This window comes from Oryzias melastigma, linkage group LG13 (assembly GCF_002922805.2).
Source record: "Oryzias melastigma strain HK-1 linkage group LG13, ASM292280v2, whole genome shotgun sequence".
NCBI classification, from domain to species: domain Eukaryota; kingdom Metazoa; phylum Chordata; class Actinopteri; order Beloniformes; family Adrianichthyidae; genus Oryzias; species Oryzias melastigma.
In genome coordinates, this window is record NC_050524.1 from 20,898,438 (window position 1) to 20,916,982 (window position 18,545).

Below are 18,545 nucleotides of genomic sequence, written 5' to 3' on the forward strand. Positions count from 1 at the left end.
TGTACAATTATGATTAAAAAAAGTTGTACAATAATAAGAAAGACATAAAACTATGAGAAAAAAGTATACTTTTTTGAGGAAGTTGTTAAAGTATGAGAAGAAAATTACACAAAAAAAATCAAAAATTTATGAGAAAAAAGTCGTAAAATTACGCTTAAAAAAGTCTCAAGAAAATGTTACATTTACTTCTAATACATTAATGGTTTAGCAAAGACAATCAAATATGACTTAGGTTATGTTGTAGTCAATTCATTGAACCTGCTTTAGCTTTTTTGTAAATAGAAAACTTTTATTTGGGAAACGTTTTTTTTATGATATTGCAACATCATTTTCAAAAAAAGCCAAACTTTTTTCTATCAAAAGTAAAAATAAATAATAGAAATATTTTTTTTTCTCATAAACTGTTTAGTTCCTTTCAATAATTGTACGACTTTTTGTATGTATGTATGTGTGTTAATGGTTGACCTAATATTTTGTTAAACAAAAAGAGATGAAGAAGATGGTGATGGACTGTGCTAAGAGATGAAAAATAGGCTTAACTAAACACAAGCTTGACCTAAAACAAGAGTAGTAGGAAGATGGGAACCCTCACAGCTGATGTTAATATGGAAAATAGGTATCTGAAAATAATCAGCTGAAAATATAAGTTAAATATGAGTGTTCCTATAGGCAGAGATCTAATTTAACTTTTTTCTAATCCCAGCCAATTTTTATTTCAGCAAAATGTTTAGTTTTTTAACAGATGCAAACAGAAACTGGTGTAAATTGACTGATTATTGATTGTCCAGAGTTATCTTACATTTATTTAACAACACACGTAGCTGGTGAGACTATCTCCACCACAGTTGAACGGGATTCCGGTTTAAACTTTTACAAAATCAAACATCAAAGTCATTATGATCTTGAGATAGCTGCATCTGGAAAATGAATAGTTTTTTATCTCTATGATAAGAGGTAGCACTGTGTGTGCTTGTGTGTTTGCAGACCTGACACAGGTGGTCTGTAAGCCAAAATAATTTTTGTTTAATCAGTCTTTCTATGTGAAGGTGTTTGGAAACAGCTATGATTGATCCGTGTAGGTAAGTAGGTCAGACATTAGTTGAAGTTTCTTTCTTTTGTGTGGCACTTCAAAACAACTGACGATTAAAACTGGGCTATACTGAGCATTATTTTAAAAACAAATGCACGAGCAGGATGATGAGCTGAAGACCACCTCAGTGCATTGAGGGGTTCTGCCCTTCATTTGATAGAAACAACCAGAATTTGCTTTATTTGACCAGGAGTCCCGTGTGGAGTCAAAGCAGTGCAGCATGAACTCCACAACAGTCTTATGACCCAGAAAAAGACTGTGTGTACACAACTAAAACCAAGGGAGAACATTCCATCACAAGGCTAAGCGTGAGTGTGCCTCACGAGCATGTGTGTGCATGCACGCGTGAGTGCATGCATGTGTGTGGGTCTAAACTTGCTTCACGGTGAGAATTAAATGCTTTCAATAATCAGAGCCAGATAATTTTAGAAAGTTGGGACATTTGGATTTTTACTCACGTTATGAAAGTAACAGCTCAGACATGGGTTAGATTTAGGTCAGGGGTGGGGGTGCACTCATGATACTTAAAATAGGGTATGAGACTGGGCTAAGCTTTGTGTTACAATGGGAAAATAACCGTGTTGTAAAAACAAGACAGTAAATGTGCCAGGAAAACATTTCTTTTCCACAATTAAAGCGGCCAAGTAATGCGATGCTCACATTACTGGATGCTTCGGCACACAGCCAGGGTGGATCAGTGTATCGTTGAAGCAGGTCTCCAAGCCTCACAGGTTGTCCTGCTGTGTGGGAGACTCACGGTCCAGCATAGATGTTAGTTCAGCCAGGACCCTTATGTCTCCCACCTCCCTGACTGACTCCAAAGAACAACCCTTAATGCTAACTTAGTCTAAAATTTTTACTCCCTTCTCTGAGCTGCTGTTGGCTTAGGAGGCCATGATCTGCAGGATGGTTGATGCCCCTAAAGTCATGGAAGGTTTAGGGAATTATTAATTGGGTTCAAAGAATTCTGTCTATAAATACCAAAAGTTGCAAATTTTGCTACAGAATCAGTCAATTGAACAAATTAAGGAAGTTAAACTGTTGGGTATAACACTAGATCAAACAATGTCATGGACCACACATATAAGTAACATTGTTAATAAAATGAGTAGAAGCATTTTGATAATTACATTTAGTGGAAATTGTATGTCAACAGCAACATGCAGATTGGGTCTGCAATCCTTAGTCTTGTGTTACTTGGAACATTGTCCTGTTGTTTGGTTAAGACCAACCAAAAAAGGAATATACAGGATTATACATAATAAAAAAATCTCAATGTACATATACATAATAAAAAATCTCAATGTACAATATACAATATTAAAGTCCAACAACGTAAAGATGAGCAAAACAGTTTGAATGTGTGATTGAGATATTGCACATGATAGGTTATTACCTAGTGTTAATTATTGCACTTATACATTTATGGATGATTTGCTTGTCCATTCAGTACAAATATCAACTGGATGCATCAAAGTCCATCATGCATGAAAGCCAATTCACAGACTTGCATGAAGTGTGGTTCTGTCTGTACATCAAATCTGGACATTGCAAATACCCCTCAGCTCATTCTCACAGTAACTGCCTGTTTGTAAAAGACATGGTTTCAAAAACAAGAAGAGTCTCTGTTACTTTTACTCTTCCTTTACCACAAACTAATGCACTCAAACAACAGTAATATACAGAGAGATTTCTTACTGGAATATGCTGCCTCTAAAAATAATAGTAATAAGTAGTCATATTAGTTTTAAAGCTAATTTTAAGAAGTCAATAATTCATAATGAAATTTCACTGCATAACTGATTTGACTCTTAATTTAGGAATTTCATACTTTGTACTGTTTTACCTCATCTATTTCTTTGAGTCTTTGTGAATATTAAATACCTGTAAAGACTATGAATATGTTATGTATTAATGTAATCTTTATTCAAAAATAGTTGTAATAAACTCTGTCTTTTTTAGAACATGACCCCAAGAAGAATAGTTTAAACATTGCTAAGACTTACTAATAAAAAAGAAAAAAAAACATAAACAAATTATCTGTATGTTCACCAAAAAAACATTAAGGTGATCTCAACAATAGAAGATCATCAAGTCCCTCCCTCTTATAATGTGAGATAGTTTAGTATATACTCCACTGTACCAACACAGGGTCCAGATCTTCCCTCTCAAGTGGAGTAGTAAAAAAAAAAAAAAGACTCCTACAATACTGCAAAGGCTCTCCAGGTAAGGCAAAGCACCACCACTCTACAGAACCTCAACTAAGTAGGAATAATGAACAGCCAGAAGTTGTTCAGGTCTTTCCTCAGCACCTCCAGAGCAACCTTCAGCTTTTTCTTGCTTTCTAAACTAAAATCTCTCTTCTTCTTCATCTTCAGGGTAGCGATGATGACCGGTGGCAATTCACGGTTTGTTGTTCAGAAAATGGAGGGTCCAGTGTTTTCAAAACAGACTATAGGCAGTGATACGGTCTGTGATGACACTAATGTCTTCTCCATGTGGGTGAAGGAGTTCAGACCATACAGGGATGTTCAAACACTAATGCATAAAGATAAAAAGTCCTTAGCAACTTCATCAAAAAATTTGCAATGATACTTTGGTCATGGGACCGCTGTTATAATCTACCAGAGAGTACCTGATTAAATCTATTTAGAGATTGAATTAAATGTTTGTGCAACAAATAGCATCATTCTTTAAATGTAAGTAACTGACTAGTGTTACATCAAACACAACATAATAAGGAAGCAGAGAAGAATAAGAGAAGCTTTTATAGAAGATTCTAATGGATTGACTGTAAGAACAGATTTAAAGTGTAAAGAACATACCATCTTTAGTTCGTGATAAAACAGTTACAGAAAAACTTAAAATCTCCATTTAGTCAAAGCACCTGATGTAGATCAGCTTTATTTTTAGAGGAAAACGTTTGATTTAGATTTGTTTTATTAGATTACTAAAAAGGCTGCATTCATTGCTAAAAAGCATTTGTGTGTGTGTGTGTGTGCTAAAAAACTGCCTGAAACCAAAAGCTTTAGCACAGAATTTTAGGGGATGACCACGAGAAAAAATGCTCATTAAACAATCTTGGTATTTGTTGACTTCTGGTTTGTACAGTATTGAGGAGGATCAAAAGTGATTCCATTCTAATGGGGAGTGATTAGCAATTGCCCCAATAATTAAATGTGCTAGAACTCGGTAAAAAAGAAACTACACACTTCATAGAGCTGTACAGAGGATTAACAGGAAGTAAAAACAAAGCAAGAAGTCATAAACCTGGCAAAAATGCAAAATCATACCAAACTAGTCTAACAACGTATATCTTCTAAAAATCCAACATAGTGGATATGGTATCCCAAGTTGTTTGTAGCCAAACACGTTAAAAATGTTCTGTTGGTAAAGACCTGGCTCAGTCTGTTGACAAAGTCCACGGTTATCCTTTAACCTAATTTATCCAAAGATTTGCTTGATGATATTTGGATGACCCATGACTAAATTTAATAATCAAAGTTTTGTTGACTGTAACCTCAGAGCTCAAGAAAAGTAAAAAAAAAAATCATTAAAGTTGATTAACCCAATAATGTGACTGACAAACATAATGAAAGCTTTTAAAATAAATTTATGAGTGTGGTAAACTATCAAGGACGTAAGTAATTCAGAACAGCTTCAAGCAAAGGTCTGAACTTGTTTGGTATTTTTCTACACACTGGTTCTTGTCATTGACCCATTCATGAATATTCATGTTTCCTTGTTTATTGCGATGGATACGTTTCATAACTAACCTGCGATACAAATGTGCAAAGTAGGATTACATATGTTTTAATGCTGTAAAACACCTCACTACACACTTTCCACACATCTGTCAGACAGACATCAACATTTTCACACTTTTCTCTCATTTAACTTTTCAAAGTTCAAACCTTCATAGAAAAATAAGTCAAATGTTATAGAATAAAAAAATCATGCATTTAATGCAGGGGTGTCCAATAAGGAGCTTCAATGGCAGGTTTGTTGGAAAACATGCAGGACACCAGCCCTCGAGGACTGACACCCCTGATCTCAGGGCTCAGTGTCTTGTCCAGGAGATACTTTAACATACAGCTGGAGAACCCTTTAGCTAGTAGAAAACAGCTCTATCTCTGACCCACAGCTAAACATAAGGACCTTAACAACACTGACACAGGGCAATCTAGGGGTTCCAGTAACTTGGGAAACCTGTAAATCTAGTACCCCCACTAGTTTCCCAGAGCCATACTCAGTACAGAGCAACGAGGTTAAAGTTGTCTGAATACAATGTTGACCCAAAACAAAATCTAGACACTTGGACACTGAACAATAGATCTTAAGAATGAAACATGGTTGACACACCACTCATGCTGTAATGCCAGCCAACAGGAGCTTTGGATTGGAGAGACTGTGTGGGTAGAAGGGGGATTGAAATAATTGCTACCATTGTATTTTCTAAAAGCTGCCAATAACTCGAGTGTGAGGTTATAACAGTCCTTATATAAACCTCCTGTTTAGGTTGTAAACACTTTTAATAGTTTAAAGAAATTTAATAATTTAGTTAGATTGGCAAAGGTTTTCTATTAGAAACTGAAAAGTAAAGTGGATTCTATAATTTACAAATAACACCACAATGCCATCAATGACCCTGAAAATAACCCTAGGGAGCACAAAGTCAATTAAACTATTCATGCCTTTGTTTAAATTATATATTACTGAAATAAAATCAGGAATAAGAAAAGGAGAGTTATAGCAAACATCTTGGAAGTTTTAAACATGGTACATGATAGGAGACCAGCAGATGCGATGTTAGTGTTTCATGTTTCAAGGTTAGATTTACCATGTCATGCTAGCCCCAATTCGTGGTACTGCTGACTTCTGACACAGAGATATGAGTTTATGATTAAATCAACTAGATTCACAGAAAACAAAATTAAGCAGCTGTCCAGTAAAAACTGCATTTAGTTTTGAACGTCTAAAATTAATAGACTAAACACGAACAGAGACTCTGGAGCATTACAGAAGTTTGATGAAGTTAAAGAAGTAGAATTTATTTAAAGCAGAGAAACACAACAAATCTTGTTGCAAATGATTATTTAGTTATTTATTAAGTTGATGTTTGGAACAAACATAGAAAAATAATAATACGTTCTCTGTAGTTGAGGATCTTTAAGTATTTGCGGAGTCACAACTTAAACATAACTAGACTGTGTCATTATGTAAAACATGACACAGGAAAGTTAAGGGAACATAAAGAATTTTTAAAGAAAATCAAGATTTTGATAGAAAGACAAGATGCACCAATTAATTTACTGTGTCTGAAACAACTAAATATAGATATTTCTGAGTATTATTACTCAATGTCTGATTTTAAGTTTAACATTTAAACTTTTGGATTAGTTTGAGCAGAAACACCACGTTACCAAACAGCGGATGTGTCTGTATGAAGGAAGATCCCATCCATGTTTGAGCCTAATCTGTGGATGTTCTTGAATACTGTCAACACACATTTGACATTTTCCTGATACTCAGGAAAAGAAAGATGCAAAGGGAGATGCAAAGGTTGAGATAACGTCAAAAGCCCTCAAAGTAAATATGTATTCTCTTCATGAACCTGACACATTGATTTTAATATCACCAAGAAATGTGTTAAATTAAGTTTAACAACCATTCAGGCACATTTCACTCCTTGATGCTTTTACCCACACATTAGGAATTACATGAAATAATCCAGAGAACAAATATGTAAATTGTTCCTTTGACCGCTTAAGACCTGAGTTCATTTTTGAGCAAAACCTTTACACGTGTAGCCACAGTGCCCCAGTTAAGCAGAATTAAGCACTGTGGTGATATAACTCAAAATGTTGATGTCCACGCTCGTAGACGCAAGGATTTAAAAGGTTAAATTGCAAAAAAGAAATGTATATTTTAAATACTGAAGAAAAGAGCTACTTCTAGCTACATTGATTATATCAAACAGCTCCAAGAGAATGTGGAACCATTAATGAGCAATAGGAGTTTATCTTGTAGATAGATATCTTTACAGCTCATTTGTCACCTATAGAAAGATGATACAGCGCCCTCTGGTGCTTAGTTATTAACATTGACAAGAGGAATTAATTTCTGTACCAGTACTTTTATACATTTGTTGTCCATTATTATAATCCTGTGCTGTAACTTATTACATTATTCTCTTACTGACAGAGCACTTACAATCTATTTGACCAACAGTGCCCCCTCTTGGTACAAAATAGGCTTACCGTGTCCATAAAGCATTTGCAGCGTTCATCATAATTGGTGTGAGTAAGACAATATAACCAGTGTGTAAAACGCTGGATGTGTTTCTGTTAATATTAGCTTATTTGTAGGCTTTTGATTCTCTACAGACAAGATAAAAGCAGAATAAAAACAGTCTTACCACAGAGGTCCTGTTTGGAGATTCAGGCAGACCTTCACTGCTGGGCTCCCATGTCAGTGAGCTGAACTTCCTGCTGCTGTTGCTGAAGGCCTCCTGGGTGGAGCTGCGCAAGGGGGCCTCCTGAGTAGAAGAGCCGGGGCGGGAGCCATAAGAGTCGACCACATCTGTAGTTCGACTGCGGTAGTTTCGCGGGGCACTGATGGAGGAGGATGGGGTGGAGGAGAAGGACGAAGAATCGCTGAGGGCCAGTGAGGCTAGATCCCTACTCAGGTCACTCTGTGATATGGACTTCCGTCTGTTGAGTGACGTATTAGAGGCCACCGGTGAAGAGAGGTAGCTTGTTTGAGCCAGAGGTGATGAGTAGGAACTGTAGCCAGAATAGGTGGCTCCTCCACTTAGGCCTGATCCACTGTAGGTCTTCACAGGGGTTCTGCTGAGACTTTCACTTCGGCGGCTGATAATGCTGCTGCTGCTGCTTCCGTGGATGTCCGTGCGCGGGATGGTTCGTCCACGGTCAGGGTCTGAGATGGTGCTGTAGTTGCGGCTGCGTGAGGCGGAGCTGCTTATGTAGCTGGAGGAGGAAAAACCCAAGGAAGAGGTGGCAGAAGAGGTTGACTTATAGTTCGACAGCCTGTCTCGCTCACTGAATGAGCTAAGGCCTGGGGTCAGGGAGGGGCTGTAGGAGCTGTAGTGGCTGGCGTAGGAGGGGCCAGCATAGCGTTTGGCGGTTGAGGAGACACGTGACATTCTGTTGCTGCAGCTGGTTTCTCAGCCTTTGGGAGGGAGAGCCTCTGGAAGACTGCATTGACTGCAAATACAATAAAGAGACAGAAGGTTGGTATTAGTAGAACGAACGGGTATGGTCACAGGTGAAGTCAGTAAGGGTGGATTACTTTAAAGCACATCTCAGCTCGTACAAAATGATGCTGCACATTTTCTGTATTTTAGTCATGGACCTTTGTTATTTGTGCTCTTTTTTAAATAATATGTTTTTTTTACATTACTTTTACTCTATTAATTGACTATTTCAATCTAGAACATGTTTGCAGCAGACCATACACTCAGTTTTTGTGTTTCTGTCTCAACATGAACTAAGAGGCAGTGCGTGAACAAGGTAATTACAGTTTTATTTCCCATCATCCTTTTGTTTCATTTCATTAGTGTTGGAAGTTGAAACGATCACTTCTGACATGATCAGGGAAGCGTTCCAAATGTCTTTGGATCCTCTCCAGACAGAAACATGATCAATGACTTCCTCCTCTTTTCGTTGATCTATTTAAATCATTAGAACTTGGAGCCTCTTGAGATCTATGAGCCTGGTTGGTTTTACAAGACTCTAACAGGTAAACACTAAAAATGTGGTTACTGAAAATGAACAAAAGTCTCCAAAAACTGTGACAAATCACACTTTATAAAGGAAATGAAGCAAAATCCTTTTTTTACACACTCATCCTTATTTTTTGTGGACTCAAATATAAACATCTGGCTAACCGAAAAGCACAAAGGATTTGTCAGTATTCCCAAAGTGAAGTAGATTACTTTGTGTGTTTTTGCATTCTTTTTTTGTTTACATTTTTCATATGTTGGACATGGACTTTATTACATAACCTATTATTTACCAAAGAGCCTCCGAACTATTTGCTAAATGTTTGTGTTTGTTTTGTCTGATGTCCATAACTGTGATTGGTATTAAAATTAGCTTCCTGTTTCCCAAGGGATGGCATTTTTCCAGAACGAGAAATCTCTTGAAATCCATGTTATCTTATGTGTTCTGATTGAGAACAAGTGTTTGTATGTGGTGAATATGGTTTTTATGATGACCTATATTTGTCCTCAGATTGTATATTTTTTGTTATACAATAACATAAATAACCCTGAAGACTGTAGTGAAAGTGTATGTCAAAGCTTTTACATGGAACTGTCTTTTTTCCAGTGATCTTATGGAGCAGCATTTTGCTAGTTAAATTATCTCCAGTTTTAACCAAACAGAAAAAGTTCAGTTTAAATAAATTGGGCAGCTAAAGGACCTGCCAGTGCCTTTCACTGAGCATTGGCGATCCCTCTGAGCTTCAAACAACGCTGGGGGTAAACTCAGACGGCACAGCGTGTTCCTGTGGTGTGTGAGCCCCATTCAGGCTCCTGTTCACAAGACCAGAAGCATCTGAATAAATAAAAGTATCTAGTGTTGCTGATCAGCATTGAGTTTAGCAGCAGAGGGCCCCCATCCCCCCACCTCCCAACTGCCTGCAAATGTATTTCCCTTCTGCCCAGGTCTTTCTCCTCACTGGTTCACTACCTGTAGGAGAAGGTCATCCTCCCTTTACCCCTTTAGGCTGCTTAACTTTCTCCTAGTGCCGTTCCCGTCAGTCCTTCTGTGACCACAGATTGATCAATAATTCAGCTGATGGATCTGGACTAGACACAGAAGACCAGTGTTGGGGACAGGCCAAAACACCATGCAGGCCAAACCTCACAGGACACTCAGGTGCTGATGAGTAAAGTCGTCTATCGGGTTCGTGGTGGAAGGCTGACGTAAACCACATCCACGGGAAGCGTAAAGCGCCCACAGGTCCATGGACCACCAGTGCAGTTAGGTGTCCACACATTAGTCTGTTCTGTGTCAGTCTGGTAGGCCGGACGTCTACATTGTATATTGCAATGTTTATATGTGTATTTTTTTTTTTTTTTACCACTACAACATCAGCTATGACCACAGTTATATATGGCTTATTTTCTAAGTTTAAAGACATTAACCGACTTCAAGAAAAGTTTTGTCATGGATTTGAAAATGATATATTCACTATTGTAAGCTTTCATCCACATAGAGAAAGTGTAACAATCTGAGCAATCAGAAATTGTCATTTCATCTCCTGACAGGGATCAAAGAGTAGAAGAGTTATTCGGCTAAATGTAGAACCATTTACAACAGATTTGTTCCTGACTCTGCTGACAGTAAAACTCATTCCTTAATGCAAATGCTATTGATTTTAAAGGGGCTTCTTGTAAGCTGCTCCCAGCTCTACATTTAAAGACAGACAACTCTTTTTTAGCACGACACCATCCACCATGAACAACAAGGATGACTGCACTTCTTCATGGATGGTCTATGTCTTTACAGGCAATGTGGGTGATTTTTTTTAGTAAAGCAGAGGAAACAGACTACTAGTTTAAAAGTGAAATTGCAACAAAACAGAGTTTAACTTATTGACCAAACATTGGCCAGTGAAGTGGATTTGGGATCCTGGGTCACAAAAGGTGATATTTGTGTCCAGATTGATAAACAAGTTTCAGTTTTGAAAGAGAACCTCATACAAAGACCCTCACACATGCACTTTTTTTAGATTCCAATCACTAAATCATGGTTGAAAACAAATAAATACGAAAATGAATGTTCTCAGCTTGAAAAGTGAGCTGCAAATGGAGAGCAGAAATTATGTGATCATTAAAATAAAAAATCTAGATTTCAATTCAAAGAAGAGATGTTTCCATAGAAACAACACACAAACACATGCTGGCTTTCCCAGCACTTACTCTTATGCACCCAACTCCCCACATTTTCAGTCAGTTGTTTCCATGGCTACCAGTATAACAAGCATGCTGGATATTATGGAGGCATTCTCCACAGCCGTTCAAATTTACTACCAGAGCAAATGACTGGCGTCTGCATTTCATTTCCTCATATAAGGAACCCATCAGATGGAATCTCTGTCTAACAGCTGGAGCCAGTCGGGCTTTTATGTAGAAAATCTGTCTACGAAGTTGTGGGGATGGCTGTGCAAGTGCAGTACAAGTGAACAGCAGCTGACTGGCATTCTGCTGGCAAAGATCTGAAGAGATGGAGTTTCACCGATGAGGCAGGTATCAGACAACTGGGCTCAAAACTTTTCATGAATCTCCCTTCTGATATGTGCAACTGGATTCCCAAGCATGTTTATGGGCCAAACAAAACATAAAGAGGTTTTTAGTGCAATGGAGACAAAACCAGTCGATTAAAAACAGCTCTTATTACATCTATGGATGTCAGTTTGGGCTTTTGATCCACTCTGTGGTCTCCACAGTTGACGTGCCTGCTCTGTTAGAGAGCTGAGGCGCTCTGCAGTGCATTAGGAGGGTGGGTGTGATGACGCAGGGAGGATGTTTAAGCTGATGCTCCCCCGGGCCACCATGCACCAATCTAATATCAGCACTGACACTGCTAATTTGGAGGATAAATATACGTGTCTGTGTGAGGCCCAGCGCGGTTTGTTTAGCCACGGACGAGTCCGTGTGGCTCTGAGGCAACACACCGGGTTTCTATTTAAAAGTTGAATTAAATTCTGCGCACCATCCACCTGTCACTGCAGCTAAATGAGGCTGTGACACACAGCTTCATATTTCATTTCATGGACTTTAAACACAGACGTTTAAAGTGCTGCTCCTTAGTGTGAGTGGATGACACATTTGCAGAAGTTCAGGATTTGAAGAAGACAAGAAATCAAAAGAATATTCTTTTGAAAATAAGACAGCGGGTTTAAAACACAAACACCTGAAAAAATATATTAAAGATGGCGAGTTTTCAAGTAACCATTACTTGTATTCGATATGATGTGTTTCGGCTAGAGTCTGGAAATACAATACGCATCACGATACGATATATACCAAGACTGTGAAAGAGACAATAAATAATATATTTTTTTAAAGAGTATGACTTTGAAAAATCTACTCTGAATACTAACACGCCTTTCACATGAACAAAACTGTTTCAAATATAATTTTTATTTAATGATCAGAACACTAAGAACTGCAGCTGTTTTTCACATACAAGTTGCTTTTACCAAAGCAAAAAATATTTTGTCAACACTCAACATTATCTGGTTTCCACAACAAAATATTTTCAGTGGTAAAAAAAAAGCTTAAATGTGCTTTAACCATAAAGGTTATTTGAGAAAATAACCATATAGCAATATTTGGAGCCACCAGCTCTGTGGCCTTGTGGTAGAGTATCCTCCCTAAGACTGGAAAGTCATGGGTTCAAGTCCAGGCCAAGTCATATCAAAGACTAAAAATGGGACCCAGTGCCTCCTTGCTTGACACTCAAGTATAAAAGAGTTGGATTGGTGGACTAAACCACCAAATGGTTCCCAAGTGCACCTGTGTCTACAGCTCACCGCTCCCTCAGGGGATGGGTCAAATGCAGATATTGCAAATTTATTTTTAACAGTACTTTATGAGGAAGCAAATGGCTGCTGGAGTAAATGACCAAAGAGGCAAAAACTATCTCCAACAGTGTGTCTGTTTCAATTCAAATTCAGTTGTATAGGTGTCATTGAGCTGTGGATACGATACTGAGTGAACATCTGCAACAAGATGGTTTTTGTGAGTTCTTCTAGTTGTTTTGGTGCAAAGCTACTAAACGAGGCTTGGTGTTGTGTGCTAGCATCTAGTGGTTGGAGGTTTAAGTAAGACGCTGAACAAAATGTTTGCTTATAAATCATTGATTAAATAATTAGTAAAAAATGGTTTTGGCAACTTTTAAAAAATCTAAACCAGTATTGCCAAACAAAATACTTCAATATTTCACTGAACAATTTTTTTCTTACACCACTAATATTCAATTAACCCTTTTGCTATTCTAGGCATGTTACCATTAAAGTGGGGTCATCTGGACCCCGCACTGAACTTTTTTTCCAAGGATTTTTATCTTCACTGGTGTCTGTAGCAGACATACAATCCTGTCCACCTTTGTCATGGGGGGATCACACATCACATCAATATAAGGGTGGGGTCATCTGGACCCCATGAGATATCACAAAGGCTAATGGTAAACGGGGTATACTCAATACACTTTTCTACCTTGCTTTAGGGCCCAAAGCGCTTTACAGTCACAGTCCCATTCACCCATGTAAACACACATTCACACATTGCTGGCGCCAACCTATAACCAACCTATAACCAACCTATACTCAGGTTCATTGACTTGCACAAGAACACTTCGACACATCGGTGGACCAGACGGAAACTGAGCCTGCAATCTTTGAATCAGAGATCGACTGCTCTGCTTCTGCACCAAGACTGCATTATGAATGGTTTTTTTTTTTTAATAATTTTATTTTCAAACAAGAACAACGATAAAACAAAGAAAAATAAAAACAGCAAAAGCAAACAAACAAAAAATATAAGAAACAATGCAATTTATCCCACAATCAATCTTGAATGCAACAAAAGATGTTCAAAGTTCCCGTGAATTGTTATCCTGCTGATTAGATGAAGTGAGAGAACTACACAATAAAGGCCACACGCATTTATACTGTGGTTCTCTTAAAGCAGATTAGTGTTCAGGGTCAGCTTGGATCCTGACTGATGGTCAATAGTTACTTACTGACCTAAACTCACAAACAGAACAGTAACAACCGTCATACACAAATAATACTCCCTAACAGTAGTAGCCTCATTAATTTTACTTCGATAAATGGACTGTTACAGTGTATATTCCTCTTACACTAAGGAGGGTAACAGGAAGAGTTACAGAATTATTCTTCTTTTTTTTAAGGAAAAAGTCAATGATCTCTTTCTTATAAGAAAAACATAAAAACAAAGAAATCAACAAGTTTGGTGCAATATACACAATTTCTTGGACTGCACAGGTTAAATCTTAATAGTTAAAACTCCAATTGATTTTGGCTTAACAGCACAAATGGACGTATCAACGGACTCAAGGTCGGCTTTATGTTTACAGGAACATGAAGTAATTCTCGTTGGGAATATCTCTAATCAGTCCTAGGTTTGGTTTGCTCTCGCGGCCTGCCATATTTATACTGTGAAATGTGACCAGATAAGAGACCCGAAGCCAGGGAAGAACAATCTGATGCCTCCGTCCCCCCCTATCCCGTCAGCACTCACAGGCATGCACACAATCCATTTCCCTGCTCTTCTGACTGCATCTTCAGAGGCTTCCTAAGAAGAATCTTTTAATATGTCTGTATGGATCAAACTCAAATCAAATGTGCAACACTGCAGGCCTGACAGACAGCACGAGAAAAGAGTTACAAGAAATCTGACACAAGACGTTTAGATAAACTGCAAAACAAATAACTAATTTTAGTCGTAGGACAGGCTTCAAAACAACAGTTGAGCAAATCCTTTTTCTTAAAACTTTAGTTTTGGCATAATTCCTTCAGACTGATCAGCTATGCAGTAAATGAACCAGGAAAAGAAGCACAGACCTGCAGAAAATGATGTACCTTCATTAGCACAAATTCCTCATTAAACCCCATAAAACCTTCAGTCCTTAAATATCAGCACTTATTAGCAAATACCTCCCCTTTATGTCCGGGTATGAAGCATGAACCTTGTCACACATTCCTTTCAAACCATTCACATCTTCATCAGTTTGTGAAAGTGACTCACTCGACCTTTAACATAATGATGGTTTTTGAAAATATATTCTAGGTTCTTTTATACATAATTTTCACCTGAAGGTAATAAAGCAAATTGTTAATTCTGAATACATTTAGATGTTTAGTATAGTAAACAGCTAAAGACTCAGATGCAAAATTGTGTTTTTGGTGTTTTTAACATGTTCTTGTGGCATTTTTCTGATGATGGATGACACATTTAAAGAAATTAATACAAAACTGTGTTGTTCATTAGTATTCCCTTATTCAAATTGTTATGAATCTGGAGCAGACAAAAAATGCAGTTGAAAAAAAAAAGCCTGTAGTTTTTACATACAACTACAATCGTCGGGCCACAAGCTCCTGCTCCAATCCAGGAACGTCTTAATTTTCCTTTTACTAGCTGGCATCTGACTCAAAAATGTACAACTGGATAGTTCCGGTGTTGTTCACCGTTTTTGTAGCACTGCTAACGTTACCATGGGGTTGTGAGGGGCAGGAAAAGAGTGTAAACCATGGGATGATGGGAAATCATCCTGAGCCAAAAGTCGGTCCACAACTCAAAGGTGATATAAAATCCTGCCACTCTGCAGAAACTATGTCTGAGAAAACAACACAGGTTTTTGGGTTTTGGATGAAAACAGCCTGATTGAAATAAAAAAACTGCTGGGAATACTTTGAAAACGGGTTAAGAGATGGCCAGAGTGGGATTTCAAGTTTTTCTTTTCAGCTTACTTTATGTATGTAGCAAAAATAAAAAAAATGAACTTCTCTTGGTCCTAAGTAATGACTGAAAGAAAAGAAAAGGAATGAGGTTGGATGACCCTCTGGTGGAATTAGGAATGACTGACAGCAGGATTTTGACTTCATGATTTTTTCATCTTGGACAGATTTATAATCAGTGAACTGAAGCCCATTTAAAAATAGGCTAAAAACTGTTTTACATTGGACTGAATGGGGAATGCATTGCTTCTGTAATGACCCTCATAGTGAACACTTGATTAACCCTTTGAAGTCTCGCTTTTATCCTCTTTTTTAACTATTTTCAGTGTTCCTGGTGGTCTTTTCATTATGATTATGTCATTTTTAGCCAAAATCTCAAAAACCTGTGTAGTTTTCTAGGACATAGTTTCTGCAGAGAGGCAGGAGTTCGTTAGAAATTCACCTCAGAGTTGTGTAGTGTTAGTGGGGAGTAAGCCTGTGCTCACTTCTCATCATTACTTTGTTTACAATCTCTCCCGCCGCTACCTTACAGGCCCTCACAACCCCAAGCTAACATTTTTGGGCAACAAAAATGGTGAGCAGCATTGGAACTATCCAGCTGTACAGTTTTGAGCCAGATACTAGCTTGGTCGAAGAAAACTGCACTTTTTTGGCTGCTCAGATTCAAAATTTGAATGAAGAAAAATGATACAAGAACATGATAAAAACACATTTTCATTGGAGTGGGTCTTTATCACTGTCATGTAACACACTACTAACGTACGGTTTAAATAACGGCACAAATGCGCTTTTCTCTGCTTCAGAATTAGCTGGAGTCACAATAACTGAGCAAACATTTTAAAAGTTAGGGTAGTTAAAACATGTCAACACTGAAGCTAAAGCACTGGTGTTAACTAAAATGACTCCAGTTCATTTTGTCCAGATGTTGAGGAGTTTTTTGTTTTGGGTCTTCCTCCCTCCGGAAGAGTTTCTTATCTGAAGTTTGTTGCTGTTTGTTGTCGTGTCCTTGGCTCATCTCTACTCGTTCTGATTTTAAAAAACATACAGTTACATGTGCAGCGACCAGAATCAGGATCTAAGTCTTTTCTGTATGTTTCTCATCAGATTTAAGATGTTTATGGCGGGTGTGTGAGAGCTGACGACGTGAGGCGTAATTACCTGCTGTATGTGTGTGTTAGTCCCTGAAGATCGGGGGGGCTGTGAGGCAGCTCATCCTACTGTGGCTGCCCTCAGTGTGTACAACAATCAGCTCTGTGGAAACAAGAACACGTCCCACCGGTTAGCAGGCAGAAAAACAAGGCAAGAAAATAAAAGAATGGCTGTGGTCTGGCACGAAACCACACTTCATGTATCAAAACGCAGAAACTTTATTTAAAAAATCCTGTGAACATAAGTTTAGACACACCACATGGTAACAGGGGAATGATAAGTACAGTGTGTCCTGTATTTGTGCTGTTTCCCAAATCAAACTACAGACAAGGCACACTCAAGACAATCAAAAATAATCTGTTTTATAAATGTCAACACTAATAATGAAACACTAAAAGTCCTAGTAAATCTGCATTTCCCTAAAGTTTCAAGAGTGATCATTAAAAGTGATTTCAAAATCTGTTTATTGAACCAATCAAAAAAGTTACTGCTATAAAAAAAGGTCCACATAAGGTTTAATCCTAAAAATAAAATATGTTTTCTATGTACAGAAAGGGGGGTTATTTATGCCAGAATAAAACACAGTCCCTTATCCTGTTTGGAAAGGCGTAGCAGTCAACAAAGCATTTATCGTCAAGCCGGGTCATTAAAAGTGAGGAAAAGCGTCAATTAAAGCGGGATCGACTGCTCACCCTCGTAGTCCTGAGCGTCCAGGACGATAGAAACCAGCGAGAAAGCTGCTCTGTGGACTCTGAGCATGAGAGGCTAATGTGAGTCCAGCCATCAAGAATGCCATAGATCAAGTTACGCTGCTGGTAAATATAGCAGACGCTGATGAGCTCGGCAGGTCTCTCAAAACTCTCAGGCATTCCGGCTTCCTCTTTAAGTACAGAGAATAAATCTACGCCTTAACCAAGATTTGTTTACATCATATCACTGCAATGCCACAGCAAACAAATTATTCTCTTTTAAAATAAAATATGAAGATGTAATTTCTTAAAAAAGCCTCTGCTGAAATATTTTGATGTGGATGCAGTGGTGTAGTGGTTAGCACTCTCGCTTCAGAGTGAGAAGGACCGGGTTCAAATCCCAGCAGGGTCTTTTCTATGTGGAGTTTGCATATTCTGCTCAGTTTTCCTCCCACAGTCCCAAAACAGGCTTCATGGGTTCATTGTTACCTCTAAGTTATCTCTATAGTAGATGTAATTGTGTAGTCATGTGACAAACCTGTCCAGGATGAACCCTGCCTTTAAACAATAGTAGCTGAGGTTCTCCGGGTCATCACAGAGTTTAAGTATGGCTGGTATCGTTCCTTAGAACAAGGGAACAGTTGACATGTCACGCTACATCTACAGAGAGGAGCAAAGCTGGAAGTAGAGCAGAACCCACAGCTCTGGGCTCATGGTTTCAGCTTAAATAATGTTCCAGTAGCTCATGTGACAGATGATATTTGCTGTGGAACTTAATTCCAGATCTATAAAGTTCACTTTGCTTTCTCTGCTTTCCCGCATTTACCTCTATAGCTTCTAAGACAAGATGTTCCTCTGATGGATTCATTCCTGATCCTATCCATCCTCAACATCAACATCTTAATCTCTGCACATGGAGCCAGATCTCTTTTTGTAAAACAGCTCAGTCAGAATATCTACTACAACCTCTTCTATGTTCTTCCATTCCTCCACAGGAATGTTGTCAGGACCAACTGCCTTTACACTCTCTATCCTCTTCTTCCTCCCTTCATCTTTGCTACTCCCTGCTCCACAGCAGCCACCTCTTCTCCGTTCTATCCAAC

General features: G+C 38.2%; 1 protein-coding gene across 3 annotated transcripts in view; it reads right to left on the reverse strand.

The window, feature by feature from the left end:
• The window catches only part of usp2a (ubiquitin specific peptidase 2a), a 35,155-nt gene that overhangs the window by 14,860 nt on the left and 1,750 nt on the right, over nt 1–18,545 (reverse strand). For 2 of the 3 annotated variants that reach the window (XM_024276712.2, XM_024276710.2), the window contains exons 2-3: nt 16,763–16,855; nt 7,509–8,316 (exon numbers count right to left, since the gene is read on the reverse strand). In XM_024276712.2, the coding sequence (XP_024132480.1) occupies nt 7,509–8,255 (747 nt within the window). In that variant the 5' untranslated portion in view covers nt 8,256–8,316; nt 16,763–16,855. Of the gene's footprint in view, nt 1–7,508; nt 8,317–16,762; nt 16,856–17,445; nt 17,524–18,545 lie in introns of those variants that run through there. The other variant, XM_024276711.2, reaches the window with a different exon arrangement.